The sequence below is a fragment of the Amphimedon queenslandica genome, unplaced genomic scaffold (genome assembly GCF_000090795.2).
Source record: "Amphimedon queenslandica unplaced genomic scaffold, v1.1 AMPQUscaffold_13521, whole genome shotgun sequence".
In the NCBI taxonomy this organism is placed as follows: Eukaryota; Metazoa; Porifera; class Demospongiae; order Haplosclerida; family Niphatidae; genus Amphimedon; species Amphimedon queenslandica.
In genome coordinates, this window is record NW_003546243.1 from 414,301 (window position 1) to 441,705 (window position 27,405).

The 27,405-nt window shown below is 36.8% G+C and overlaps 9 protein-coding genes across 11 annotated transcripts in view; 4 read left to right on the forward strand and 5 right to left on the reverse strand.

The window, feature by feature from the left end:
• Window positions 1–175: 175 nt before the first annotated feature.
• LOC100641359 (sorting nexin-33-like) lies at window positions 176–7,600 on the reverse strand. Its single transcript, XM_003382528.3, has 16 exons — window positions 7,452–7,600; window positions 4,687–4,773; window positions 4,321–4,392; window positions 3,546–3,690; window positions 2,718–2,823; window positions 2,540–2,633; window positions 2,318–2,446; window positions 2,075–2,189; window positions 1,876–2,006; window positions 1,721–1,821; window positions 1,561–1,664; window positions 1,399–1,476; window positions 1,244–1,320; window positions 1,041–1,187; window positions 765–914; window positions 176–579 (listed from the first exon to the last, which is right to left on the reverse strand). The coding sequence occupies exons 1-16, from the start codon at window positions 7,464–7,466 to the stop codon at window positions 523–525; spliced, it is 1,608 nt and encodes a 535-aa protein (XP_003382576.1). The 5' UTR covers window positions 7,467–7,600; the 3' UTR covers window positions 176–522.
• Window positions 7,601–7,647: 47 nt separating this feature from the next.
• On the reverse strand, window positions 7,648–9,497 carry LOC105316648 (PIN2/TERF1-interacting telomerase inhibitor 1-like). The gene is made up of 6 exons (XM_011411715.2): window positions 9,371–9,497; window positions 9,206–9,328; window positions 8,492–8,590; window positions 8,368–8,431; window positions 8,104–8,248; window positions 7,648–7,961 (listed from the first exon to the last, which is right to left on the reverse strand). Exons 1-6 carry the CDS (start codon window positions 9,462–9,464, stop codon window positions 7,773–7,775), a joined length of 714 nt encoding a protein of 237 aa, XP_011410017.1. The 5' UTR covers window positions 9,465–9,497; the 3' UTR covers window positions 7,648–7,772.
• Window positions 9,498–9,544: 47 nt separating this feature from the next.
• On the reverse strand, window positions 9,545–11,243 carry LOC100641487 (arylsulfatase B-like). The gene has a single exon (XM_003382529.2). The coding sequence runs from the start codon at window positions 11,198–11,200 to the stop codon at window positions 9,677–9,679; it is 1,524 nt and encodes a 507-aa protein (XP_003382577.1). The 5' UTR covers window positions 11,201–11,243; the 3' UTR covers window positions 9,545–9,676.
• A 344-nt stretch (window positions 11,244–11,587) lies between these two features.
• LOC105316661 (dual specificity protein phosphatase 1B-like) lies at window positions 11,588–12,464 on the forward strand. Its single transcript, XM_011411730.2, has one exon. The coding sequence runs from the start codon at window positions 11,643–11,645 to the stop codon at window positions 12,369–12,371; it is 729 nt and encodes a 242-aa protein (XP_011410032.1). The 5' UTR covers window positions 11,588–11,642; the 3' UTR covers window positions 12,372–12,464.
• Window positions 12,414–16,239, reverse strand: LOC100640311 (uncharacterized serine-rich protein C215.13-like). 2 transcript variants are annotated; one of them, XM_003382435.3, is made up of 9 exons: window positions 16,153–16,239; window positions 15,981–16,100; window positions 15,688–15,920; window positions 14,821–15,029; window positions 14,049–14,206; window positions 13,704–13,848; window positions 13,049–13,162; window positions 12,807–12,847; window positions 12,414–12,693 (listed from the first exon to the last, which is right to left on the reverse strand). In XM_003382435.3, exons 3-9 carry the CDS (start codon window positions 15,918–15,920, stop codon window positions 12,577–12,579), a joined length of 1,017 nt encoding a protein of 338 aa, XP_003382483.1. In that variant the 5' UTR covers window positions 15,981–16,100; window positions 16,153–16,239; the 3' UTR covers window positions 12,414–12,576. The 2 variants fall into 2 exon arrangements, with proteins under 2 accessions (XP_003382483.1, XP_019864373.1); XM_020008814.1 differs by having other exon boundaries at window positions 14,821–15,074.
• Window positions 16,240–16,350: 111 nt separating this feature from the next.
• LOC100640438 (uncharacterized) lies at window positions 16,351–17,420 on the forward strand. Of its 2 annotated transcripts, none has more exons than XM_020008895.1 (7): window positions 16,351–16,535; window positions 16,591–16,779; window positions 16,823–16,894; window positions 16,947–17,030; window positions 17,088–17,126; window positions 17,206–17,281; window positions 17,324–17,420. In XM_020008895.1, exons 1-7 carry the CDS (start codon window positions 16,443–16,445, stop codon window positions 17,350–17,352), a joined length of 582 nt encoding a protein of 193 aa, XP_019864454.1. In that variant the 5' UTR covers window positions 16,351–16,442; the 3' UTR covers window positions 17,353–17,420. The 2 variants fall into 2 exon arrangements, with proteins under 2 accessions (XP_019864454.1, XP_003382484.1); XM_003382436.2 differs by having other exon boundaries at window positions 16,352–16,535; window positions 16,588–16,779.
• Window positions 17,421–17,464: 44 nt separating this feature from the next.
• Window positions 17,465–21,874, forward strand: LOC100641615 (protein argonaute-2-like). The gene is made up of 19 exons (XM_020008918.1): window positions 17,465–18,296; window positions 18,347–18,400; window positions 18,472–18,608; window positions 18,655–18,797; window positions 18,897–18,957; window positions 19,102–19,172; window positions 19,216–19,300; window positions 19,353–19,485; window positions 19,540–19,656; window positions 19,705–19,940; window positions 19,991–20,166; window positions 20,222–20,393; window positions 20,445–20,532; window positions 20,586–20,654; window positions 20,702–20,836; window positions 20,907–21,041; window positions 21,101–21,202; window positions 21,289–21,488; window positions 21,643–21,874. The coding sequence occupies exons 1-19, from the start codon at window positions 17,556–17,558 to the stop codon at window positions 21,770–21,772; spliced, it is 2,985 nt and encodes a 994-aa protein (XP_019864477.1). The 5' UTR covers window positions 17,465–17,555; the 3' UTR covers window positions 21,773–21,874.
• Window positions 21,863–24,031, reverse strand: LOC109593757 (uncharacterized). Its single transcript, XM_020008810.1, has 4 exons — window positions 23,859–24,031; window positions 23,654–23,787; window positions 22,713–22,865; window positions 21,863–22,658 (listed from the first exon to the last, which is right to left on the reverse strand). The coding sequence occupies exons 1-4, from the start codon at window positions 23,941–23,943 to the stop codon at window positions 21,957–21,959; spliced, it is 1,074 nt and encodes a 357-aa protein (XP_019864369.1). The 5' UTR covers window positions 23,944–24,031; the 3' UTR covers window positions 21,863–21,956.
• Window positions 24,032–24,134: 103 nt separating this feature from the next.
• The window catches only part of LOC100641743 (serine/threonine-protein kinase PLK1-like), a 4,565-nt gene continuing 1,294 nt past the window's right edge, over window positions 24,135–27,405 (forward strand). Inside the window, exons 1-11 of the mRNA XM_003382531.3 lie at window positions 24,135–24,227; window positions 24,274–24,404; window positions 24,479–24,586; window positions 24,638–24,754; window positions 24,819–24,923; window positions 25,006–25,118; window positions 25,165–25,260; window positions 26,073–26,300; window positions 26,384–26,550; window positions 26,653–26,742; window positions 27,244–27,397. Coding sequence (XP_003382579.1) covers window positions 24,279–24,404; window positions 24,479–24,586; window positions 24,638–24,754; window positions 24,819–24,923; window positions 25,006–25,118; window positions 25,165–25,260; window positions 26,073–26,300; window positions 26,384–26,550; window positions 26,653–26,742; window positions 27,244–27,397 — 1,304 coding nt within the window. The 5' untranslated portion in view covers window positions 24,135–24,227; window positions 24,274–24,278. The remainder of the gene's footprint in view (window positions 24,228–24,273; window positions 24,405–24,478; window positions 24,587–24,637; window positions 24,755–24,818; window positions 24,924–25,005; window positions 25,119–25,164; window positions 25,261–26,072; window positions 26,301–26,383; window positions 26,551–26,652; window positions 26,743–27,243; window positions 27,398–27,405) is intronic.

The window sequence follows — 27,405 nt, forward strand, 5'->3', positions numbered from 1 at the left end:
AACAGTGGTCCTCCAAAAATTAGCTGCAATTTTGGAAGGAAACTCTCAGTTGAGGCTCTTGAAGTACAAGAGTCTTTAAATGCAATGAATGTGCAAAGAGAGATTTAGTCTTAGCTGGACGCTTACTGACTTCAATGGGATCATACTATCATTAATAATAAAGACAAATTAATAATTAGTGTGGTCACACAATTGAACTGATAAAGAGAAACAGAAGAGGGAGCAATGATAAACATGGAAGACATTACTTACCAATACACTAAAAGCAGTAATTATGTAAAATAAACAAACAGAAAAGCTACACATCATAATAATAATAATAATAATTAAGTAATAAAGCATGATCAATACTCAGTGCAGTGAAAATTGGTGAAATAATAATATAAATAATGCTTTAATGCGTATCTCAGTTAGTAATAATAATAATAATAATAATAATAATAATATCAAATTTTGCTTTCTGGTATAGAGTGGTATTATAATTTGCTGTAGAGATAATAAGAACCGAATGTGATGGGCTAACTACAGATCAGTGCTTTCATCAAATCCAGATAAGGCACTCTCTAACTTTCCTGTTATCTGTAACAATGATAAGAGGAATGAAGATAAAATGCATGTAGAAATAAAAGGTGTAGGCATGTAGAAATAAACCAAAATCAAAGTCCAAGGGATGTAGTGTGTGGGTGAATCATGAAAGAACATCAAAGGGTATAAAAAACAGTACATCAATAGTGCATGGAGTGGGATGTGTACATACACGTTACCTCTTTATAGAAGTTGATCTGTGCCTGGAGCATTGCTTTCATCATTTCACGGAAATCCACGACTCTCTCTCTCTGGAAATGATATACCTCTGCTAGTACTATGGAGGAGACTTTCTCGGAGCGAGCGGTAATGTCACTTGCCTCCATAAACTAAAAGAAAGAGAGAGAGAGAGAGAGGAGGTGAAGGGACAAAAAAGAGGTCACATGTGTATATATACAGGCACTTGTTAGTTTTAGGAACATACACACACACGACCTTTAACTCTTCCAACTTACGTCAATCCGTCCTTCCTCTTTCATTCTTTCGCAGTCCCTGACTTTACTCGCTGCGCCTTTGTGGATGTCATGAACGTCGGGAAACTCTTGAATGAGCCCAAGATACTCCTTTAGCACATCCATAGCAGGCAGCATGTCATATTTAGGCTACACAAGACAAGATGAAGCATTATTCACAATGTAAAGGAGTGTAGGACACTCACTTGATTATTGTAAAGATCTCCTATTTGCTTGTACATGTCAGCAGTGTAGTTGATGGCCCTTGTTAATGGCATTGAGTCTAAAAGAGATGTTATTAAGTGTATTATTATTATTATTTAATTATTAGCGCATGCTTTACAAGTGATGTTAGGCTTACATTCTTTATTCACCATCTCAAAGCAATGGCCCAGTCCTGTGATTACAGCTGCCATTCTGTGATGCTCAGCCATAAAAGCTAAAAAAAAATATGAAAAGCAATAGATCACAATAGGCAATGACGATAATACATGTACATTATAGCTATAACTTTATAACTTACGTCCAGACATTTTATTGCAGTGGTCAATGAACTTTGCCTTCATCTTGGTAAGGCTCTCCTCCATTGACTGGAGGAAGATGGAAAAATGCTCGACAGTCTTTTCTCTGTTTAAAAAATAACAAAAACAGACAGTGAAACATAAACTTTGTTAATAGCTTACGCTTCCGATATTTCACTAGTCATTGTGTGCTCAAGAGTCAAGTAGAGGGCACCATTGGTCACTTCATCTTTCTCTGCTTTTCTCTTACCAGCTTTCCATTCCTTTAAGATACAGAAAATAAATAAAGAATAAATGGTATGTTTGTGATAGTCTACCTTTTCATCAGGGCAGGCAAGGAAGTGATGAAATACGTCAGAGCGAGATATGACAGGATGCCTTGCAATCCTGTTTGTCCACATTTGCAACTTTTCTCTTCTCTTCTCCACAAAGTCTTCTCCATAACGACCTACATGTACATGTATAAAGACGAGACATAAAAGACCTGTTCTTTCTCTCTTTCTCTCTCTCTCTTACCGTAATATTGCTTGTCAGGAAGTGGTGGGACGCTGAAAAAAGCAAACTTAATGGCGAGTCTCTCATGAAGCCAGTCGTAATGCTTGTATCTCCTGCTAACAGGACGATCGCCATTCTAAAATAAAGTATATATTTCATGACATACATGTAGGTTTTAAAAGCAGTCCAAGTTTTAATACAAAAAAATTATTATCAAATTACTCCAAGCTATTTTTAATTCATCAATAAAGTAGCTTCACTTACTGATGTGGTTATTTCATAAGCAATGAATGACTTGATTCCCTTGAACTTGCTCTTCTTCTGAGGATTAGATACATTGACACTATAAGGATTAGGGTTCGGCTCCCACATAGGCGAACCGTCTTCTGATTGCTAAGAGAGGAAAAAAGAAGAAATGTATACATGTACATGTGTAAAAACATGTACATGTACATGTATATACATAGAAACTAGGTAAATGCTTACAACAACTTTGACAGTCTGGTCTGTGATGGCTCTCCTCACAGATACACTACCCAAAATAAATCCTTCGGTACCAGTTTTAACGAATGGAGAAAATCTAGAAAATAATAATTAATAATAATAAATTAAATTTATAACAATAGTAACAATTCTTTAAAAGGAGGTATATATATTTCCTAACCTGTTTATGTTTTTCTTGACAGTTCCGTGTCTCCCGGCGATTGATCCACTTTGTTGTCCTGGTGAGACTGACCTCTGACCTCCACTTGATGCCTGATCATTAGTAGCTACAGAGACAATGAAATAATTATGTGACACATAAAGTAAGCTCATGGACATGTGCATGTACACAGAAAAAATTATTAAAATGAAGAATACACTCTGAGCCATTTTCGACAAAAAAACCTAGCACAGGGGCTTCGGCCTGATTTTGGAGCAACTTTAAAAATTCGTAAAAAATCCAATTTTTATCGGAATCAATTTAAACTTTCTATACAACATAAAAACATGTATATGTATCAGGAAAAATTATAAAAATGGACAATTCTCTCATAGTCATTTTTGCTGAAATTTGGCTCGAGACCATGTACTATATATAGTACAGGGATTTTGGCCCATTTTTAAGCAACTTTAAAAATTTGTAAAAAAATTGAAATTTAATTGGAATCACCTGAAACTTTCTATGCAACATAAGTTCATGTATATGTATCAGAAAAAATCATAAAAATGGGAAAATCTTTCTTAGTCATTTTTGCCAAAATTTGGCCCGTGACCATGTACTATAGTACAGGGACTTTGGCCTGATTTTTGAGGAACTTAAAAAATTCGTGAAAAATCCAAATTTGATTGGAACCAGTTCAAACTTTCTACGCAACATAAGTACTTGTATATGTATCAGAAAAACTTATAAAAATAGAGAATTCTCTCAAAGTCACTTTTGACAAAATATGGTGCATAGTACAGGGTATCATTCATAGTACTTGTAATTATATTTAAGATGTGCATGTACCTTCAGTTTCTACACTGTTGCCAACTGCTTTACTCCTCACTGATTCTTCTGGATCATTGTCATCCCAATCATCTTCTTGCCAATCTTCATCGGGATTACCTTCATCATGGTTCATACCCATACCACCATCCTCTTCACCTTCCACCTGGAGAGAGAGAGAGAGAGAGAGAGAGAGAGAGAGAAAGCAACTTATCAAAATAACTAAAGGTTGTAAAACTATTCATAGCAACAACCGAGAACTACAATAGTTACTGTGTTGTTTATGCTAGTACACTACTCTGATGTTGTTAGGAAAGAATTATCAACATTTTCAACATTAAATACTAATTATACTGCTACTACTGCACGAGTCACTACATTGTGCTAATAGTACACTCTAGTAGTAACACTATAGCAGTAGTAATGATGATAGCAATAAAGTTATATGGGTATTGCTTTTAAATTTTATTTCTACATTAATGTTTCTTTCCCTTCTACTCCTCTCTTTGTCTCCCTCTATTGTTTAGATATGTACAGGCCACACGCCAAGCAAAAGATAAAAAGTAAACCGTGACACCCCCAGTATGACAATAATCCACAAACCAAAAACAACCAAACATGTACACATGCTCCAGCCAGCATAATAACAACAACAATACAACAATAAAAAGGAAAACACTTTACATAAAGGAACAAAGCTACATGCAAAAGAGTGCAAATTAAATCTGGAATAGTTAGATGCATGACAGACTCTCTCTAAAAGGAACTTGTTACAATAATTGATAAAGGAACAGACCTGACAGTATGACTCTGGAACTAAACCAATCTGATCTCCAATCTGGACCTCCCACCAGCCATCACCAACAGCCTAAGAAGAGAAAGACAATGAATGAATGAAATTGTAATTATAGTTCAGTAGTACAATCATCAATTCATGGCATACATAATAGACTAGTGTTAAAAGATTATTGGTAAGTTTTAGAATGGAAGTATGGAAGAGTTCAGCTAGTTTAAGTATCTTTTACCCAAACACACACAAACAAACATAAACTCATCACTGTACTATCATTACACAGCCACTCGGGACAAGTGGCACACACGCATACATGACATGTACATGTACATGTATATGTACATGTACATGTACATATACATAACTCACTTTGTTCAACACTGTCACTTTATCTCCTTCTCTGACGGAGAGTTCCCCGGACTCAGTGTCACCTTCAAAATCGTACAGTAAAAGTGCCTGGAAATAAAAAAGAAAATAAAATATAATTTGGAGAGAGTAAAGGTGTGGCGAGAAACATCAAATCTGAACAAAGAGTCAGATCAGAGCGAATGCTGGCTGATACATGCAAACATAGTCATAACACTAATAAGGATTCTATTGTCAAACAGCTACAATGTTGAGCAATGACGCATACATGTGATTCCAATTCCAAAGAAGCTAAGAATTACTTGCTACATGTATACAGCCTCCATGATGCAATATAATTATGAATTTAAAAGGTTAATACAACAACAATCACACATACAGTACAGTCATTAATAACTGATACAGTATTCTGAGGCAAGTCAAATTATGCAGTGTCATTCCTTGCTTTTCAAATTTTTGCCATATAAGGACATGTCTATCAGGTTGCTATAGGAGAGAGCTGTGTTTACATTCAGTCAAGGGGAGAGACATGCATAAGCTATAAACTAATAGGTTGTACTGAAACTATTAAAGGAATGGACCCTTCCTCCTTCCCTTTTGAACATTCCAACAACACCTCTTCCTCTCCATACACACTCCATACATCCCATGCCCCATTAATTCAATTATCGTAAAAGTTAATACTACTACTATTTAAAGCAGCTTATCATTGATTCAATATAAGGATGACAAGTCAGCAGCATAAGTCAACTTTTAAAATGTTATAATTCCAAAATGAGCTATTGTTTTATCACATACTTTGAATCATGCAAGACATGTGAACATACAAATGGTATGGAAGACTTTGCATGCAACAAAATACCTTGTACATAATAATGAATGCTGGAATTTACTCTGACAGAGATGCAATGAATGAGCAGACTGTTCATGCAAATCAATAACTAATGACTGTAGCTGCCAATGGAATTTCTCATACCAAGCACTTTAAAATAATAACACCTTATATCTAATATAACACCATCATTATTAATAGTACAATATCATTATTATTATTATTATTATTATTATTATTATTATTATTATTATTAGAAATATGTTGATGCATTCCATTGACACCATCATAACTGTGAATGTGTAACAGGGGATAAGAGGAATCCAATACACATGTACATGTACATACTGACTCACACTATCAAAATTATACCAGTATACATACTTGTGCAGATAGAGAGTGGGGGATTCATAGACAATTGATTAGTTTAGCAAAGAAAGAAAAAAGTTTTTGAGGGAAATTATAAATTGGCAACACAAAGAGACAGAGGAGGGGGAAGTGACCTACTGGTTACCTAGTAACCAATTGAACACACAAGTAATGCAACAGATAAAATCAAAACATTATGTCATTCACATACGCATACACAGGTATATCTACGATGCAAAGAAATGAAATCAAAACATCTCATACAGTCATACACATGGAGGTATACACATATATACATGCATATGTAGATGTACATAAGGTTTAGTGATTGTTCAGTTAAAGTGACACGCTTTAATTACTAACAGTGTTGTTTTCAATTCCTACGTACCTTGAAGCTTACAAAAACATTTATATACACAGAATCATAAATGATAACAGTAAGACAAATATACAGGGTGAGAGGGAGAGAGAGGGGGAGAGAGGGGGAGAGAGGGGGGGAGAGAGGGAGAGAGAAAGCTACATGTCATCTACGAACAGAAGCTAAAAACACAAAGTGAAATATGGTACACATAACACAATGGAGAAAGCTTGAAATGATGATATGATGATAACAATTACAAATGACAAAGGAACTGGTAGTTGTCTAATCAAATGCATTAAAGGATTATGATGATACCAGACAGAGGAATGCAACTAATATGGCAGGAGGGGATGATGTACAAGGAGGATTAATACAAAATGGCATAATCTTTATAATGGCATATACACAAAGATGGAGATGGACATCTAAACAGGACAGGAAAAACAAGAGAGAGAGAGAGAGAGAGAGAGAGAGAGAGAGATGCAAATAAATGCAAGCATCAGAAATTGCTTTTCTTTCAAATCCTATAATAACTGAAACCCATTCATAAGATAGCAGCTGCTCATGTTTATGATATCGAAGAGCAAAAGAAACTTAATTTTGATGTAAATCAATCCTTTTCTAATAATTATCAATAACAACTGAATCGGTGGCTTTGAGAGACGACCTAGCCTGATATTTGTTACTGAAATGTCAAGACAACCCTCGTGACAGAAAACTTTTGAATTACTGAGAGCTGTAATATACAAGCAACAATTCACAACAACAACAACAATAATAAAAGTAAAATAATAATAATAATAATAATATTAGTAAATGCTGTTCTTGAGTAGTACTAGTCCACAGTAACACAGGGCCATTATCAATATACAAGAGACATACAATACAATACAATACAATAGAGGTGAGAGAGAGAGTGGGTCTTTACAAGAAGCACTCGATTACAAAGTGTGTCCCATAGACAGAACACTAGGCACAGCAAGGTCATAACAAGAGGCAGGGGTGGACTAACAATACAGCCACCATTCAACCAGTCAAGAACAAACACACACACACACACTAATACATACACGCATTAAGGAAAAGGAATGGAGAACGACTGAGAGGAGATTTACATATAATGTATAGCATAAAAGGCAGCAAAAACATGAATGATAGCATAGAATAACACCAGCAAATTTACACAATGATACTGATTGTACTGACTTGCTGCTGCGCCATAACGAGTAGCCTTGCTATAGACCCTTATTAGTCCTGCTTCGGTCCAAGTTGTACTATCAGGATATGTGAAAGATGCTTTAATAAGCTTTGCAGACGAGGAGAGGGAGAGAGAAAGGAGAGAAGCAGCCCTCTTTGAAGAGAAGCAAAATTTTTTATCAACTTGAGTTTTAAGTGTGGGCTTGGGTGTGGTACTTGAGGGCACAAACTATGAATAATATAATTAGCAACACATTACTGCGCATGCGCATTACAAACTCCCACGAATAATATCAAACTGAACAAAATATCCTCTATGAATAAAAATTGTTAAAGTTTGTGCTTCTTCTTTTTCTTCTTTGAGTGTTTCTCAGGTGCTTCCTGCTCGCTACTGGCTGAAGTATTGTTCTTGTCGCTGTTTTGTTCTTTGGATTTTAATTTCTTCATTTTCTCAGAGAAATAATCCTGCAAACTTAGCTCACTTTTAATAGTTGGGATCAGACAGCTGACTGTTGCTTCCTATCACAATATAAAACAACCCTTGTAACTACACAATTATATATCTTGATTGCCAATAACTACAAAAAATATTTGCCAATTTTTGGATTTCTCCATGATGAGACAATTTCTATTCGGTAAAATTGCCAAAATGATAGTTGACCTTTTGCTGTTCTTGTGGCTCCTTTTCTTCTGACTCATTTTCTGATTTTGTTCTCTTTCTTTTCTTGTGTCTCTTTCCAAAGACACAGTCCATGTCATTCTCTGACTTCATTGATAGATCCTTACTCTTGAGGAACTTGTGATAACTATAAAAAGAAACTAGCTATAAGTAGACAACATAGTGTGAATTATTTATTCATTTTGACCAAGTAAAGCAACAAACATGAAATTAAAAATTCAAAACAATCAGCTAATTTAAACATACACTAGTTTCCTTGATTTTCCAGCAGCAGATACTAAATCTTTTGTATCAGATGAATTAGGAGGAGCTATAGCAAATAAAATGACAGATAAGTATTTTCATTGATCATAATTTCAATTGTCATTACTTGTAGTATTTTGTGAGTCGTTGAGTTGTGAGAGGATATCATTAAAAGAGTCCTGACATGCTATCCAATCTGAATCTCTATCTGTACCAGCACCAAAACCTAATAAGACAAAACATTTTCCCACAATGTAAGTACATGTATATTTATCAGGAAAAAAAATATTAAAATGTAGAATTCTCTTCTCTTCAATTTTGGCTCAAGGCCATATATTACGACTTTGACCCAATTTTTGAGCAACTCAAAAAATTTGTAAAAAATCCAAATTTGATTGGAATCAGCTTAAACTTGAAACATAACACAAAAATATGTATATGTATTAGAAAAAACTATATAAATGGAGAATTTTCTTCCAGTCATTTTTGCCAAAATGTGGTCCGAGACCATGTACTATAGTACAGGGATTTTGGCCTAATTTTTGAGCAACTTAAAAAATTTGTAAAAAATTCAATTTTTATTGGCATCAATTAAAAATTTCTACACGACATAAACACATGTATATGCATCAGAAAAAATATATAAATCTCTCCTGTCATTTTTGCCAAAATTTGACCCAAGACCATGTACTAATAATAGTACAAGAATTTTGGCCCCAGTTTTGATCAGAATCAGCTAAAACTTTCTACGTAACATAAGTAAATGCATCAATGTAATCCAATGATATCGTCAGTGTTATTCAAGTTGAATTACCACACATATACTGATGATATTACTTGCCAGAGTTGTCAGACTTCTTAGCTACTTTGACATGCTCCTTCTGACCATCTTCCTTAGCTCCTAAACCTTTGCCATCAGTCCAGCCCATCTGCTCCAGCAAACGGTAGCCAAGTCTTGTCTTGTCTACAAGTGAATAAGGAGAGAGGTTAGTTAGCTCTGGCTTACCATTAGACCAAAAGGTGTTTCTTGGGTCACTGCTCCATTTCTCTTTCTTTCTTCCCTCAGCTAGACAGACAACTTCATCTTTATCTGCACACATGGTTATAGGTGGAGAAACCCATTGGGCGTGGCTCATTAAAAATAATGAGCCACACCTTTGCTAGCTTCTGCATAAAATAATTTATTGGATCCAAAATAATTTATTATGCTAAAAACTAATAACTAATAATGGCAAAGCAGCAATAGCATCCAGCATAGTATAGCATGTACTGTAGCATAATAGCAAATTGTAAGGTTGTCCTCAAAAATCAGCTACTCAACAAAAGGTCCCCAGAATCCACCATACTTATTCACTGCTGCTTGGCATGCAAGGGGTGATACATGACCACGATCGGGGTTGAAATAAGTGGCTAGATATTTCTTTAGTTTCTCTTGCATCGTCTTAAGCTGCTCAGGCATTGATGAGGCGAGATTGTGTCTCTCTTCGGGATCATCTTTTATGTTGTAAAGGCACCCACTCTCACCGCATCGCTCAGTTGCTTTTATTCCTCCAGCCGGATTTGTTTGGTTGGGATACTGAGGGCCAGTCCAACCTGCTTGATCAACAGTCCCAATCAATATCTTATAGTCTCCACTGATCAATGCATTAATGCTAGCTGGAATATCTGTACGAGGGGAGGTATCAGTTTCGCCCGAGATGAACGGCCACATGTTGTAACTATCAACTGGAGGTAGCTTAGCTTTAGCAGCTTTTTCATCAGTTGGATCAACACCAGCAATAGCACAGAAGGTACCATACCAATCAGCCAAATGAACGTATCCATCAGTCTTTTGTCCCCTCATCTTCTCTGGTAGGTATCCTCCAGATACAAAAGCATTGACACGTATGCCACCTTGCCAGTCGGTTAGCTTCCCTCCTTTTAATGGATAGTTATTGGCACCTCCTCCTGCATAGATTGGGCCACCATTGTCACTGCTTGTGACATAGAGAAGGTTGTCCCACATTCCCTTTTGTTTGAGAGCAGCAACAAGATCACCTACAACATCATCAAGATAATTGACCATAGCATGATAATACTTGCGATCGCTATCATCTATGAAACTGAATTTATTCAAATAATCATCAGGGACTTGCAATGGAGTATGAGCAATGTGAGGAGCATAATACAAGAAGAGTGGTGTGTTGGGATCATGCTTACTAACAACATCCATAAGTCTCTCTTTAAACAAACCCTCTTCATACTTGTCAGGCCCAGTGCCATTAATACCATGAGCAGGATGATCAGTGTCCCATAGATCGACTATAGGAGATCCACTGCACTGTGGCCCCACTACTTCAGTGTAGTAATCATTGTCATGATGATAGTAGCCAAATGAAGTGTCAAATCCTCGTCCTTTTGGTGTGTGGTCTGGCGTTGCCATTCCAGCATCCCATTTGCCTACTTGATGTGTAGCATACCCAGCTTCTTTCATCTTCTCTGCTATACCAGTCATGTTGCGTGGAATAGCGGAGAATCCAGAGACTGGATCATTTGGATTGTAATTAGTGGGTGCAAGATTCAAATCATTGACATGAATTGGTAATCTTCCACTCATCAGGCATGAGCGAGAAGGAGAGCAGAACTTGTAAGCATAGTGTTGGTCTAGTTCTAAACCTTGCTTAACCAAATCGTCAATGTTTGGTGTAACAACTTCACGTGTTGGTGGGTTCCGATGATATCCAACATTAGCCCAGCCCCAGTCGTCAACAAGCATCAGAACAATATGAGGCTTTTGCCTCACAGGTTGACCAGCAACCAATCCAGCAATACAGAGGAGCACAACTGCAGCAATCATAATTACAATGGTATGAGCCACACCCTGGCAAACTGCAGCATAGCATCATGTGATGGCACATGTGACATACACTATGGGCTGCCTATGTCGTTAGCAATTAAGTGTATACGAGATAGAGTCTTTATTCTTGTTAAAGAGTCAAAATAGCCTATTATATGTTGTGAATGCCACAGTTTGGGTGGGCTGCCTACAGTTATAGTGTATTTATAAACAGACTATATTTATTATGGCTGAAGCTCTATAGCTAGGGAATACCATAATGCAGTGCATGGCACAACAAGCTTGGCTGGAGTGAAGTTGCCTATAGCCTATACATGCCTATCATTGCACTCTATGGCTGTAAAGTTTTAATTAAAAATTATTAGATTAGGATGTGTAGTCGTTATAAAAGCAGACCAAAAGCCACAGCATTTCCTGCATTTCCCCACAGCAACTTAGGATCATGGGAGCAAGATCTTCTCGCAAAGCACAAGAGGAAAAGAATGGCGGAGAGCATTCAAACGGGGTAGCTACTGAAACAACCAAAGCCTCAGGTGAAGAAGAGGAGGCAGTCGCGGCAGAAGAATCCAAGGACACCGTGGTAACTCTTAGAAATCATGGCAGCAAGAACGGGGTCGGAGGAGCCAGGGGCTCGAGGACAAGCAGGGACTCTCGGCTATCAAAGCACACTTCTTTCTACGAGATGGTGGACGCCAGCGAGATCAACACTTACCTACTAATAGGCAACCAGCCCTCGGTAGAAAACACAGAGTTCTTGAGCAGGAAAAGAATACTGTTTGTCCTCAACCTCTCCAATTCTCCTGTGCCAGTGACTAGAGATGGAATAGAGTACAAGAGCGTGAAGCTAGAGGATGACGACGAAGAAGACTTGCTCGGCGTACTACAAGACTGCCTGGACTTCCTCCACAAAGCAAAGAAAAAATGCGAGTCTAACAAAGGAAGCAGGGTCCTGGTGTATTCATATTTTGGTCTCTCTCGCTCTGCCTCAGTCTGTGTCGCACACTTGATGAAAGAGGAGGGCTGGACACTCGAAAAGTCTTGGAATCACCTCAAGGCACAGCATCCTTCAGCTAAACCTAACGACGGGTTCCTCCTACAACTACTAGAGTATGAAGGGAAGCTCTACAACGGGAAAATATCCATGAGAATGCAAGACTTCCATACACGATGAACAAAGAGACGTCAGTCAACACTTACTGATTATTATTATTGATTTATTGTTGTACGTTGCACATGTCGTGTTGTGTATCCAATCTCAACTTCATTTATGTCATGTATCATCATCAATTCAAACTTACACAAAAATAATAGTTTAATTGTAATAATATGGAACACATAATAAAATAAATCACAAAGGCGATAATAAAATTTTTATTCTAATCAAGCAAATTATATTTACCGTACCTGTAGCGTTTATAAATAAAAGATACAATTATTATTATAACACTCAGTACTAGAGTAATTGCTACTACCAGAGCCACTATAATCACAGCCTAAAATATAAAAAACATTATCAGTGACAATTATACATAATACCTGTAGATACAGCACATAAGATCGTAGATGCATGCTCAAGTGTATGAACATGTAATACATTTATACTCACTTTATTATTACTGGAGCTAGAGACGCCACACATAGATACCACTGTAGAACAATAAGAAAGCACCAATAATTTAATTTACATGTTGATATTTGCTATTGCCAAAAGGCCTGAATTTTAATTATCAATGTTTGGCTAGTAGCCTGAAATCCTATGCAAATCAACAACAGGCTATCATTACAGTAAAATTATACAATAAGGAATTTGATTAAAACTTTTTATAACATTATCATCACTTTTCTCACCAGATGAGGCATCACGACCAGACTTTACAAAAGCATCAACTCGAAGGTTTGTTATATCAAGACTGACACTAATGGAATCATCAACCTGCTCATGACCATGACAATTGACCTGACCTAGAGAAAGAGAGAGAGAGAGAGAGAGAGAGAGAGAGAGAGAGAAAGAGAGAGAGAGAGAGAGAGAGAGAGAGAAAGAAAGAGAGAGAGAGCTCAATAGTTGTTCCTTCAAAAGATTTGTTAACACAGTTGTTCCTCGCATGTCAGCGTTTATGCCAACTAATAGAGACAACATGTCTGTCTGGTAAACACCATCTCACGCAAGAAAGAGATAACAAAACTCCTTAAAACTCTTTAAAAGGGCAAACACACACAGATATATATATACCACACTCATATACAGTTATACATCATTAAAGGTACAGAGTACATGTACACAAGCTCAATCATCCAAACTTCAACAAGAGACAAAACATGACACAATTATTTACTACACCGGCTTCTTCTCTTCCTCCCCCTGCTCTTTCTCTCCCTATCCCACTAAATTCCATTTCTATAACAAGCAGCGTACACCATTTATGCAACAAAATCAAAGCAATGTATACCATATATGTGATAAACTCAAACTCCCCAATCAGTCTCCCATTACATGTGAACTTACTACAAAAGTAGCTCAATTCCTCCGGCACATTGATAGCATCCCCACATGTACCATAATCAAATATACGCCCGCCATCAGTGAGGTTTACTACCTGCAGACTGGACAAATACCATGAATCCTCAACGTAATTGAGAGCAAATTCAAACTATAGGAGAAAGGAAGGAAATACAAGTAACCTCCATATGTACATGTAATTGCTGCTATTTTAGGAATTCTAAGAAAATATTAAAAAAATAAAAATCACATTACACATCTGGTGTTTTTTAAAAATGGTAATTGCATACAAGTAATGACAGCACAATAACTATGACTTATGTATCATGTGATCCCTTTCCCTTTTCTTACTGTTAAATTTAATACGCTTGAACCACTTGTAGCGTTAAAATAAGATCTTTTAAAACTGTGCAGTCTAGAGTCTTTTGTACAACCAATGACGGCATCAATTGGGTCAGGATATAGCGTGGATAAATGAGAGGTGGTAGTATTAGAGAATCTCTTATCATCTATGAGAAATAAAAAATTAACAATAATTATTTCATTCTAATTAAATGTGGGGGTGGTGCAATAATTGACTCCTCCCAATTCATTACAATTATGCCATGCTGAGAGTTGCTGACATACCGTAATTTCAATTATAAATACTATTTTGACATGTTTTTGCATAAAAGAAACATGGCTTGCTTTAAAAATGGGCAGTTCAGCTGTCATGGAACAGGGTTTCCCACAAAGCATACTCAGTGAGCTAAACAGCAGCACACTTTGTGAGCTGACAAGCACTGTATGGCTTTGAAGTAATTTTTAAATTCATAAAAAATTCAATTTCGATCAGAACCAGCTCAAGCTTTCTACGCAACATAAGTACATGTATATGTATCAGAAAAAATTGTAAAAATGGAAAATTCTCTCCTAGTCATTTTGACGAGCTTTGGTCAGAAACCATGTACTACTGATGTAGACTGGAGCCATTTTCCATGCATTTATATTGAGTCAATAGTCAGTAACTCAATTTCAATAAAAAATCCCATTACATTCTGTTCAGGCTTAAGACTCACTCACAATTTTAAAATTACAATTGTGACTGACCCACAGGTCTAAGTTACGCACACACTCAACTCACAATAAGTAAATATTATTTCTGTAGCTTCAAAGAAGAAACAGTTGTCCTCTATCACGAGTATCTCCTTCTCTGGGGGATGGGGAGTGTGAGAGGGAGTCGGGGTTGGTGTAGTACTAGTACTGGTTGACGTACTGCTAGTACTGGTTGATGAAGAGGAGGAGGAGGAGGAGGTTGATGAGGAAGTTACCGTTGAAGACATAAAATCTGAACTGGAAATAATTAATATTGAGGAATAGTCAGATGAAACAACGACACTAAGAGTGTTAGAGGGATAAAAAATATAATAAAAATATTGCCTATAATATTGTTGTATTAGCTAGGCTGTGTGCTTTTAAGGAGGGGCATTTTGATTTATAGTCTAGTTAAGAACTAAGATAAACAACAGTCAATTATATAATGACGCATAATAAAAACTAGCAAACAATATTCATGAGTTTGATTAAGTGTATTTAGTATGTAATAAGAAAGGAACCATTATTGTAACATCTGTGATTATCATCTTATCTATTCTCCTCAGCAAAAAACACACTGTTTACTGCTACAGCTACTCAAACGTGTCATGTATTCATTATAACACTGAAAATAAAGCAAAAATACTCAAAACTAAATACCATAAACAGGTATAAAACAGCTCATAATGGGAAAAACCACTAGGAGTCCTGCTGGTGCAGGTTTATCCATTATAAACTTAGTTTGATTGGGTGTGGCATGTATTATGGAGGCTAAAAGTTTATCAAAAAACTAATGAAGGGGTGAAGCTCTATAATTACATGTAATACAAATACAACAGCAATGAAATGACTTATCGTTCACACGAGATGCAATGAACGATCTTTATAGAGACAGAAAAATGTATGCAATACCTACCTTGGGCTGGGAGAAGGCATCTCGGATGATTCAGATAAGCTTGGAGAGAGAGAAGGCAATATAGAAGGAGATATTAAAACTGAAGTGGAGATCATAGTAGCCGTGGAGTTACTAATGGGTCTTCTTGAATGTGAAGAGGTGGAGGAGGAAAGACCAGTAACAACTGGAGAGACAGAAATAAGAGAGAGAAGGGCTAAAGATACCAGCATAACAGGTACCCTCTTTTCAAACATCTGTGACAAGAAAAATAGATTATTAAATTAATTAAAGCACGGATTAGATTAGATCTGTACCTTAGCAAAGTGATAGCAAGCAAGTTGTGTGTGAGCTGATTGGACTGAGCCTCCACCCAATAATGTGAGAATTAATGGTTGCACTGAAACAACGGATTAGTCTGGTGATCTCATTAAAGTCTTGATCAGGGAGATAGTTAATGATAATATTAGAACCGGTTGAACGACTCACCTTTTCTCCTTTCTCTTGCAAATGATACTGATATTCATGCCCCAGCCACGCCTGCAATTATACCACGTGATTGGCCCGCCCTTGTTGCTAGGACGTCGGTTGTTAAGCCTATCGGTTGTTGGGGCCACCGGTTGTCAGGCTCTCGGTTGCTAAACAACAAATCGTTGTTACGTGGGCAGTGTGACGTGCTTGTAGTGACCACGCCCATTACCATAGCAACCTAAGTTACCTAACAACAAAATTCTTGTCAGCTGTTGGTGTACCATGAGGCTCTATTCTTAGAGGTAAACATGGGATGTGGGACCTCGAAAGCTTCTGAGATCGATGAAAAGTGCATAAACATAAAACCCAGTCCGAAGAAAGGGCAGACTGAGAGCAATCAGGTCCATTGTTTCTTGGTTTGTTGATCATTATGATATAATTTCTTTATAATAGGAGGAAGGTCATGTTAAATCAGACCATGTGAGTAATGGTAATGACGCAGCTATGGCACCTGTTGCAAATGGATCAGAAACTGTCACGGCTTCTGATCCTACAAATAAGTATCCTCCAGCAGTAGCCTTTGATGTCCCACTAAATGAAGATGGGACTCCAATGGAAAAGAAAACTATGCCTAGGAAGCTCCAGGTATTAATGTACATTATAAATTATTGCTTTATAGTCCACGTAGAAAATTAGTGTGTCTCTAACAAAAGAGCAGTTGGAGGAAAAGCAAAAAGCCGTTCTGGAGAGGAAAGAAAAGGTGAGTCCAATACTGTTGATAATTCTAATGATAATTAATTTTTGTATGATAGGAACTGAAGAAGAGGAAGGAATCCTGTGGTGGTCGAAGGGCATCAAGAATTAGAAGAGAAATAATGGATGCTAGAACAGATGAAGTAAATGTATACTTTTTGCTGCAATAATATGACAATGCCAATGGCATCCATCGATAGAATCCACACAATGATGTGTCGGGCCAGATGAGAAACCAGGTGAAATATCTACACCATTTTGACTAGATTAGAACCAGCATTATTGATGCATTAACATGTATATACATTGTACCTATAGTTTGACAATGATAAGGATTCTTTGTCTGGTAACATTGAAGTAGACAACACTTATAACTCAGCTATCAGTGAAGAAGGTACTCTAGCTATTATATAAATGTGTCTACTATTTTTTATAGATATATGGAATGACAAAGAAAATGCATGAAATATATTTTTTGTTTGGATCATCAATTTTGCTTTTGGATAACAATTTTTTCAATTTTTCTCAAAAAATATTAATGAAATAGGCGTGGCAATGATGCAATAATAATGCTGACTCAGCTTTGATGAGTCAGCAGACAGTCCAGGCACAAGCATGGAACAAAGTAAAAACACTGAAACTAAACAGTAAACACACTAAGAGAAATCATGTCTGATAGAGGAGGAAAAGGTAGATCTCGTGGAAGAGGTAGAGGACGAGGTAGCAGCGTAGGAAGAGGGCGCAGTAATGCTGGGAGGGACTCTACAAGAAACGATACACCTCCAGTTGGAGGACTGAGTAGTAGACCTAGTGAAACAGAAACTCCACATTCAGTTGGACAAGTTAAACAATCAAATCCCAAAGGAACTCCTACCTCACCTCCCAGTGTTACTAAACCTGAACCAACAGCTCCTGCTGTTCCTCTCACTCCAAAAAGAGAGAGTAATGGACCTGTAACTCAAGGGTCTCCCAATAATTCACCTTCATCTGGTTCTCCCTCATCAACTAGTTCGCCATCCTCTTCTTGTATTGGCTCATCTATTATGAGTTCCCCTCAGTCTTTGTACTCTGCCTCACCGATCACCGTATCTGGTACAAGCTCTTCTTCTAAATTGGATTCTCCTCATCCGTCGTTTAAATATCGAGATCCTCCCCCACGCCCTGGTGTGGGTACCCTTGGACGACCTATTGTCTTACAAACTAATCATTTCCCTATTAAGTTTCCAACAAAAGGAGAGTTGTATCATTATGATGTTACCTTAAAACCGGACACTTGTCCTCGTAGAATCAATAGAGCAGTTATTAAAGAAATTGAGAAGAAGTATCGTGAGAATCTTCAAGGGATTCTTCTAGCTTATGACGGAACAAAGAACATATACACATCGAAACCACTCCCTTTTCGATCAAAAGTATAATTTATTAGCTAATTATTATTATTATTGATTTCATTTTTCTGTAGGAGTTTTTGGTACCTTTGAAGCTTGATGAAAAAGATAAAGAAAAGAAATTTGAGGTAAAATAAAAAATATTTTAAGGTGTACATGCACATGTAGCATATCAGTATTCTTACATGTATTTTGACAGGTTATAATCAAAGTAGTTGGATCTATACCACTAGATGTACTGAGTCAATTATCTACAGTGCATACCACACAGTCAAGTGATGTACAATCTGCCATACAAGGACTTGATATTGTACTAAGAACTCTACCATCAATGAGGTACAGTATGTTGCATATTATCTTTTACTTCTTTTTTCTTCTTTAGCTTTGTAACTGTTGGTAGGAGTTTTTTTACGCCACCAGTTACTGGGAGGGGTCATCCATTAGGTGGTGGGAGAGAAGCTTGGACTGGATATTATCAAAGTGTTAGGCCATCAATGGGCTGGACCATCACGCTTAACCTGGATGGTAACTAATACACGAAAATATCATCCAATTAACTTAAGCATACAGTACCGTAAACACGAATGTCCTTATTATAATTATTTTGTTTTTAATCACATGTAGTTTCTAATACTGCCTTTTATAAGGAGCAGCCTGTCCTTGAGTTTCTTAAAGAAGTTATTAATGATGGAGGAAGAGGAGGAGGAGGAGGAGGTAGAGGAGGAGGTAGAGGAGGAGGAGGAGGAGGTAGAGGAGGAGGTAGAGGAGGAGGAGGAAGAGGTAGAGGAGGAGGAGGGGGAGGGAGAAGAGACTATTTGGATGAAGATTCTATAAGACAGTTACCATGTCCTTCCTCTTTGACTGATGCTCAGAGAAGACAATTTGCTAAAGATATTAAAGGTTAGTTATAGTTAAGTATCTATTTCTGTCACGTTAATTTTAGGCCTCAAAGTTAAAGTGACTCACTTAGCTTACCCGAGAAAATACAAAGTAAAAGATATCACTCAAAAATCATCCAGAGATCTCTTGTAAGACTGAAAGTTTCTAAGCTTTAATTTATTATTTTGAATATACATGTAGTTTTGACTGTGATGGTCAACAGACCAGTGTTGTTGATTATTTCAAATCAAAGCACGGGAAACCTTTAAGATATCCTGATCTTCCTTGCCTTCATATGGAAGGGAAGAATCCTCACATATATATACCAATGGAGGTTTGTTTGGGCTATCATTTTAAAAAGTTATAATTACTCTGTATATATGCACAGTATTGCGAAGTTCTTGGTCAGAAATGTAACAAGAAGTTAACACCTGAGCAGACTAGTGCTATGATACGGCATACAGCTAAACCAGCCTATGAAAGGCAGAAACAAATCATGGAGAAGGTGTTGTTAAATATCAATACTACTTTTAATCATTATTAATGTCATTAGATTCATGGTGCTCATTTTGATGGAGATGAATATCTGAAAAACTTTGGCATTAAAGTATCCAAAAGAATGTCTGAGGTAGCTGGCAGAGTTCTTGATCCACCAAAGATGGAGGTTGGTGAGAAAAGAAGTGTGGAGCCAAGAAATGGGTCATGGGATACGAGAGGAAAGTCATTTTGGCATGGTATTAGTATTAAAAAGTGGGGGATAATCACAGCGAGATACTTTAATGATATCAAGTAAGCTATTGTAATTGTGTAATGTATGTGAATGTGCACTTTTCCTACAGTGTCTTTGCTTCTGAACTCTCTAAAGCTTCAAATGAGAAAAGAATGAGGATGCCTCCTCCAATTGAAATATATACTTTTAAACCTCGAGATGACTTGGAACATATTCTAAGAACAAAGTTTGCAGGCTGTGATATTGTTATTGTAATACTTGATGGGAAGCAAAAACCAACTTATAGTAAGTGAGAGTAAAATTAAATAATCATATCTCTTTCTCTTGTTTTTGCTAAAAGATGAAGTGAAGAGGGTTGGTGACAATACTGTTGGTATACGGACTCAGTGTGTCCTTTTCAAGAATGCCTGCAAACCAAATACAGCCACAATGTCCAACATTTGCCTTAAGATTAATTCAAAATTAGGTGGAACTAATTCTATCCCAAACTATGAAAAGACAGATTATGCATTGTAAGTTTTAATTCTAATTTATTAAGAGGTCTCTGTATTGTTTTATTGTAGTCCATGGGAATCATCTCCTTTTATAATATTTGGTGCTGATGTTACTCATCCTGCTCCTAATGATAAGAGGAGTCCTTCATTAGCTGCTGTGAGTGTTTGCTTGTACTATTAATGATAAATTAACTTTTAATCTCCTTACAGGTTACAGCTAGTATGGACGAAAATGCAATGGACTATAGAGCAAAGGTGAAAGTTCTTAAGCACAGACAGGTATAAACCTCCTCCAAGTGGACTGATTAATTTTTGTTAATTTTTAGGAAGTATTTAAAATTGATGAACTAGCTGGTATAGTTAAGGAGATGTTGCTGAAGTTTTATAGAAAAAACGATAAATGTAAACCACAGCGTATTATATTCTACAGAGATGGAGTTAGTGAAGGACAGTTCAAGGAAGTAAGTCAAGGGAATGTGCTTTCAATGTTAATTGATGTTTGTCTCTATCCACTGTGTGTTTCCTCATTAGGTTATTTTAAATGAAGTTGCTGCTATACAGAAAGCTTGTCTATCCTTGCCAGGGGATTACAAACCTGGCATTACTTTTCTTGTGGTACAAAAACGACACCACACTAGATTATTCTGTACTGATAGAAGAGATCAAGTAATCAATATGATACATTTATACATTATATCATACATCATATCTCATTCCTTAATCAGGAGGGTAAGGCAGGCAATGTCCCTCCTGGCACTACAGTGGACACTGATATCACTCATCCCAGAGAATTTGACTTTTTCCTTTGCTCACATGCCGGTATACAAGTAAGGGACACACAAAAGAAAAAAATTGTAGATTGTAGATATTTGCACCTTTACATTTACATAGCTATTGTTTTAATATTTTTCAGGGAACTAGCAAGCCAGCTCATTATCATGTGCTTTGGGATGATAATAGGTTCAGTGCTGATGAGCTACAGGCACTGACATATAAACTCTGTCATTGTTTTGTTCGTTGCAATCGAAGCGTGTCATACCCAGCCCCGACCTACTACTCACACCTAGCTGCCTTTAGAGCAAGATACACACTACAAGACTGGGAAGAAAAAAGGTTAGAAAATAAGTCAAATTGGAAAAGTGGCTATATTTTATAAAAGTGTATCATTTTATTATCTACACATACTACATGGTACTCACATAGTTATCTACATGTACATCTGTGCTACTACTGGAATGCAGTAAGCACTCAATTCTTGTTTTTGTAGTAGTAGTTATCACAGTGATACTGATAGCTCCTTCAGTTATTCTAGTGAAGATATACTGAGTGATGTATCAAAAATGGAGGAAGCAATCAAAGTCAACGAGTTTCTTCAAGATTCAATGTATTACGTCTGATAACATAACATACTATTATATTTTAATATTATGTATAACTGTGGCACAGTATTATTTTTGTTTATGCGTGTACATGTATATCAAAAAAAATTGTAATAAAACAATCCTAAAAATAATCAAAAAATTGATAATTTTGTATAAGAATGTCTGATTTATTACACACACACACACACACACAGTTCTATTATACAATGGACTCGTTTTTCTTCTTTTTCTGCCTCTCTTTGGTATACCAGACACAGAACTTTTGGAAATCTTCCTTTGACTCTAGAGTTATACTTTTATTGAGGCCGCAAGGATGAAGCGAGTTCAGTTTTATAATCATTTTTGAGGCCTCCAGCTCTAACATTACAGGCGGGTGACTCCAAGCCCTCACGTTCCACATATCAGCATCGGGTGAATTGTATCTCAGCTCCTCCTCCAGTGGATTGAGCTGATCCACTCGCTTCTCATAAAGCTTCACAAACATTTGTGTGAGGTCATTGTAGAGTAGGAGAGACTTTCCTACAAAGTCTTTAGTACGGTCGTGTTTGTGCTGGAAGAAATAAACGGCTGATGTCATTTGTCGAAAGACGTACTCCGGGATGTGAAGTTTTGTTGAAAGCGTCATGCCTACCGTAGGCTGAAACCAGCCAGAGTTTGAGACAAAACTCTGACTGTTGGAGTACTTGCCGAATTTAGTGGCAAGGGGAGAAGTTATGTGTTGCTGAGGCCCACTGGCACTGGGTGGAAGTGGCATAGGAGGTCGAAAGTTAATGGATTCAATGACAACTGGTACTGGATTACCAGTTACCGGTGGTAAAGGAGGTGCATTGGTCTGTTGAGGAGGAGCTGAGAGAGGAGGGGGAAAGGCTGAATGAGTAGCTGAACGGAGTCTATCTAAACTCTGCCATGAGAAAAAACGATCATAAATCATCAATTATGCATATATTTTCTTTACCTGTACACTTCCGTCAGAATGGTTTCTGCCAGGTCTCGGTGGTACAGGAGGTGGAACAATGTCTAAAGAAGAAGGGACGCTGGATGGTGTCGCTTTCTGAGAGAAAGCCCGTGATAAAGGAGGGGGAACAGCTGGTGGTTGTTCTTCAATAACCTGCACACAAAATATCATGTTAGTCATTTCAGCGAGTAGCTGAATTGAAACTAGTCAACATAATTATTATTCTCAAAGGAAAACTACGAACTGAGCATTGACAATTTAACACACTCAATTTCCCCGTACAGCTGTAAACATGATTTGGGTTAGGTTTGCATCCTTATAGATGTTTATGGTCGATGGGCTTGGATTGTATACACAATGGGGTAATGCTTATGTTCCCCAATAATAGATAATCATTACAACAATTTCATTGATTATTATTATAAACCAGTTGCTTGCTATTGGAGATTGTTTATGCCCAAGAATTGGATACATTTTGTTTTGTGCTTATTCCAAAAAGTCTACATTTTATGTTATTCTTATTACGATAGCTGTCGAAATCAAAAGTTCCTGAGAAATAGTTACTTTCAGGACATGTACACAATAGCTAAGACTTTGAAGGAATAAGAGAGAGACAGAGGAAGAACCAATGGAAGTATATATATGGTATAACCTCTATACCTAGTACATTCACTATCCTCCCACACAGGTTAGTAATATACATAGCTCAAGCAGTTTTGATAGTGTTCATTGCTGAATTAATTTACAATAAGTTCTATCCATTGATGCATAAATTCCTAGTATTAGGGACTAAAGAATATTCTACACATGCATAAGGGCTGTAGATTACTGACTACACTGAGTTAAGAAACTGTGTATAAAGCATACTGAAAATGAAAAGTTGCAATGATAATAATAATATTGATTTCACACTTAACGTAATGCAGCTCTGTCAGGCTAACCTCAATAAGATTGAAAGGGATGATTCCTCTTTGACCTCGCTCATTCTGAGCAACATACCAATACATTGCAATATCTGGCTTCAATATGGTAAGTTTCTCACCAACTACAAAGCTCAGATCCTTAGGAGTTTCACCTGCAAGGTAGGATAAATTAATAGAAAGGAGACAGTACCTCCATTAGTGTTTGAGTATGATGTTAACTCACCTACAAAGTTAGAGATTGCTACCACTCTCGTATTTGGACGCAAAAGCTCATCAGGCTCCATGTGCTGGCGTTCTTTATTGGACATACTTAGTTAGGTTAGTGACAAGGCTTTTACGAGCTATGAAAGAACACACAAGTGAAATCTTCAACATTAATAATAGAATTTATGCTCAAGAAGCGGAAGTGATTTTGTATTTTGTGGGCGCAGCTATCTAGAGGCCCTCCCCTGCCCGGGTCCGGGCGGTAGTTGTTACTACGCATGCGCAATAATTATAACCACGCCTTCTTTTTTAAATCCGCGGGTAGGTGATCGTGAAAGAGGCTCTCTTCTTTTTCTAAATAATTCTCGAAATAATCCTTATCTCCTTTGTGAGTTCTTTATTGTATTTGCCCTGGCATTTGGTTCTTTTTTTAGAAAGCATGGCTCATCATCTGTCAGAAAAAGATAAACTTGGTTCAGCCTCTAGCCTCTCAAAACCCCTCAAAGAATTTGTGACGAATCCAGACACAAAAAAGAGATACGAAAAGGGAAGATTCCTAGGAAAGGTAATTTCTAAAATAACCATGACACTGAGGATTTACACAACGTGCAAAGGGTTAAATTATTAATTAATTAATAGGGTGGGTTTGCTAAATGTTATGAGCTGATATGCGAAGAAACTGGAACAGTATATGCTGGTAAGATTGTCGCTAAAGAACTCCTCGTCAAACCTCATCAGAAAGAAAAGGTTTGCATGTTAATTAGTGATAATAATATTAATAATATATAATTAATGTAGATGACTCAAGAGATTGAGATCCACAGGAGCCTGTCACATAAGCATGTAGTTGGGTTTCACGGATTTTTTGACGATTCAAACAACGTGTACATACTTTTAGAACTCTGCAAGAGAAGAGTGAGAGACAACGATATTATTACAATTATTATTATTTGTCTGGTGCATTGTCTGTTATGTCTAGTCGTTGATGGAGTTACATAAAAGAAGAAAAGCTCTGACTGAGCCTGAAGTACGCTATCTCTTCAGACAGACTGTATTAGCAGTTGATTACCTTCATGATGTCAAAGTAAAATTCTATTGTTATTATTATTATCATTATCGTTATTATCATCATCATCATCATTATTATTATTATTATTTTATTATAGGTTATTCATCGTGACCTTAAGCTTGGTAACCTTTTCCTCAACGATGACATTGAAATTAAACTGGGAGACTTTGGACTAGCTACTCGTCTTGAGGAAGATGGAGAAAGAAAAAAGTACTGTATATGATCATGATGAAGAACGCTACCTTTTTGTACATAGGACATTGTGTGGTACTCCTAATTACATTGCCCCTGAAGTTCTCACGAAGAAAGGTCACAGTTATGAAGTAGACATATGGTCACTTGGCTGTATATTGTAAGTGAATTCAGGATCACTTTGAAGCAACTCTAAAAATTCATAAAAATCCAAATTTGATTGGAACCAGTTCAAACTTTCTACGCAACATAAGTACATGTATATGTATCAGAAAAATTATAAAAATGGAGAATTCTCTCCTAGCCATTTTTGCCAAAATTTGGCCCGTGACCACGTACTATAGTACAGGGACTTTGGCTCGATTTTTGAGCAACTTGAAAAATTTGTAAAAAATCCAATTTTGATTGGAATCACCTGAAACTTTCTACGCAACATAAGTTCATGTATATGTATCAGAAAAAAATCATAAAAATGGAAAATTCTTTCTCAGCCATTTTTGCCAAAATTTGGCCCGTGACCATGTACTATAGTACAGGGACTTTGGCCCGATTTTTGAGGAACTTTAAAAATTCGTGAAAAATCCAAATTTGATTGGAACCAGGTCAAACTTTCTATACAACATAAGTACATGTATATGTATCAGAAAAACTTATTAAAATGGAGAATTTTCTCCTAGTCATTTTTACCAAAATTTGGCCTGAGACCATGTACTATAGTACAGGGACTTTGGCCTGATTTTTTAGGAACTTTAAAAATTCATAAAAAATCCAAATTCAATCGGAATGACTTTAAACTTTCTACACAACTTAAGAACATGTATATGTATCAGGAAAAATTATAACAACAAAGAATTCTTTCTGAGCCATTTTTGACAAATACTCTGTGCTTGGTATTTTTTGCCAAATCTAAGTCACAACTTTAAGAACTTATAAATAATACAATTAATATTTAACCATACTTTTATTATGTAGATACACACTTCTTGTCGGTAAACCTCCATTTGAGACAAAAACCCTAAAAGACACATATCAACGCATCAAGAGAAACGAGTACCACATTCCTCATTACGTTGGACCTGAGGCAAGAACGCTAATATCGAACTTGCTCCGTCCTAATCCAGCGAACAGACCAACGGCCGCTGAAATACTCAAAGATCCTTTCTTCACATGTGGACACATGCCTGTCCGACTACCTGTCAGGTAACACCAGAGAACTATCAATCCTACACTTTAATTGTTCTGCATATTAACACATGTACTTGCATATCTTTTTTATTTTCTAGTTGTCTGACGACTACCCCTCATTTCAAGAAAGCTGCCGAGTCAGCAGTGAGCGGTCGTAAGCCGTTATCCGATCGTAATCCAATGACAGATGCTATGGATACTGCTGGAGGCGTGTTGAAGCCAGGGGGCGGGGCCACAGCCACTCATTTTGTTGAAAAGATACAAGGTAGACGGCAACATGTACTAAAAGTTTTGAAATTGAATTTTATCATTATTATTACTATTATTATTATTATTATTGTTATTATTATTATTGTTACTGTTGTAGGTTCTGAGGACTGGCACTTAAATAGCCTACTGTTACAACTCTCATCTTGTTTGACCTCATGTCCTTCTACCAAGAACCCAGCACATTATGGTATGAGGAATATTTTAACTATTATTATTATTGTACATGTACTATACTCGCCCCAATTAACGCACCTTCCTAATTATTGCACCTCTATATGGCTTCCTCAATAAAAACTTTCTATAGAGTGCACCTCCTGGTCTTGGTAATTATTTTCTAGAGGTGGATTGTAATTAGAAAGCCCCATTGTTTACAGGTGTATTGCGTACTTAGCTAGCTAAGCACCTCCTGGAACATTTCATAATGGTTCCTATCTAAACATGCACCACCTGAGACATGTAATTATTTATCAAGAGGTGCATTAATTGGGGGAATATGGTATTAGCATAAGTTTTTACTAATTTTTGCTGTGGTGTAACTACAATGCATGTCTTTACCAAAAATGGCAAAGAATTTTTTATGAAAAATTTGTTATACATAAGTATTTTAGCTAAGAACTTTTTTATTTGTATAAAATTGTTAAAATTGATGTATAATTAGTTATAAAGTAATGGTGTTTTCCTTATACAGATGAGGCTGAAGATCCTGCTAGCATGCCAGTGTTCTGGATATGCAAGTGGGTGGACTACACTGATAAGTATGGACTGGGATATCAGCTCTGTGATAACAGCATTGGTGTTCTCTTCAATGACTTCTCTAAACTATTACTAGGAGCTGATGGAGAGTAAGTCA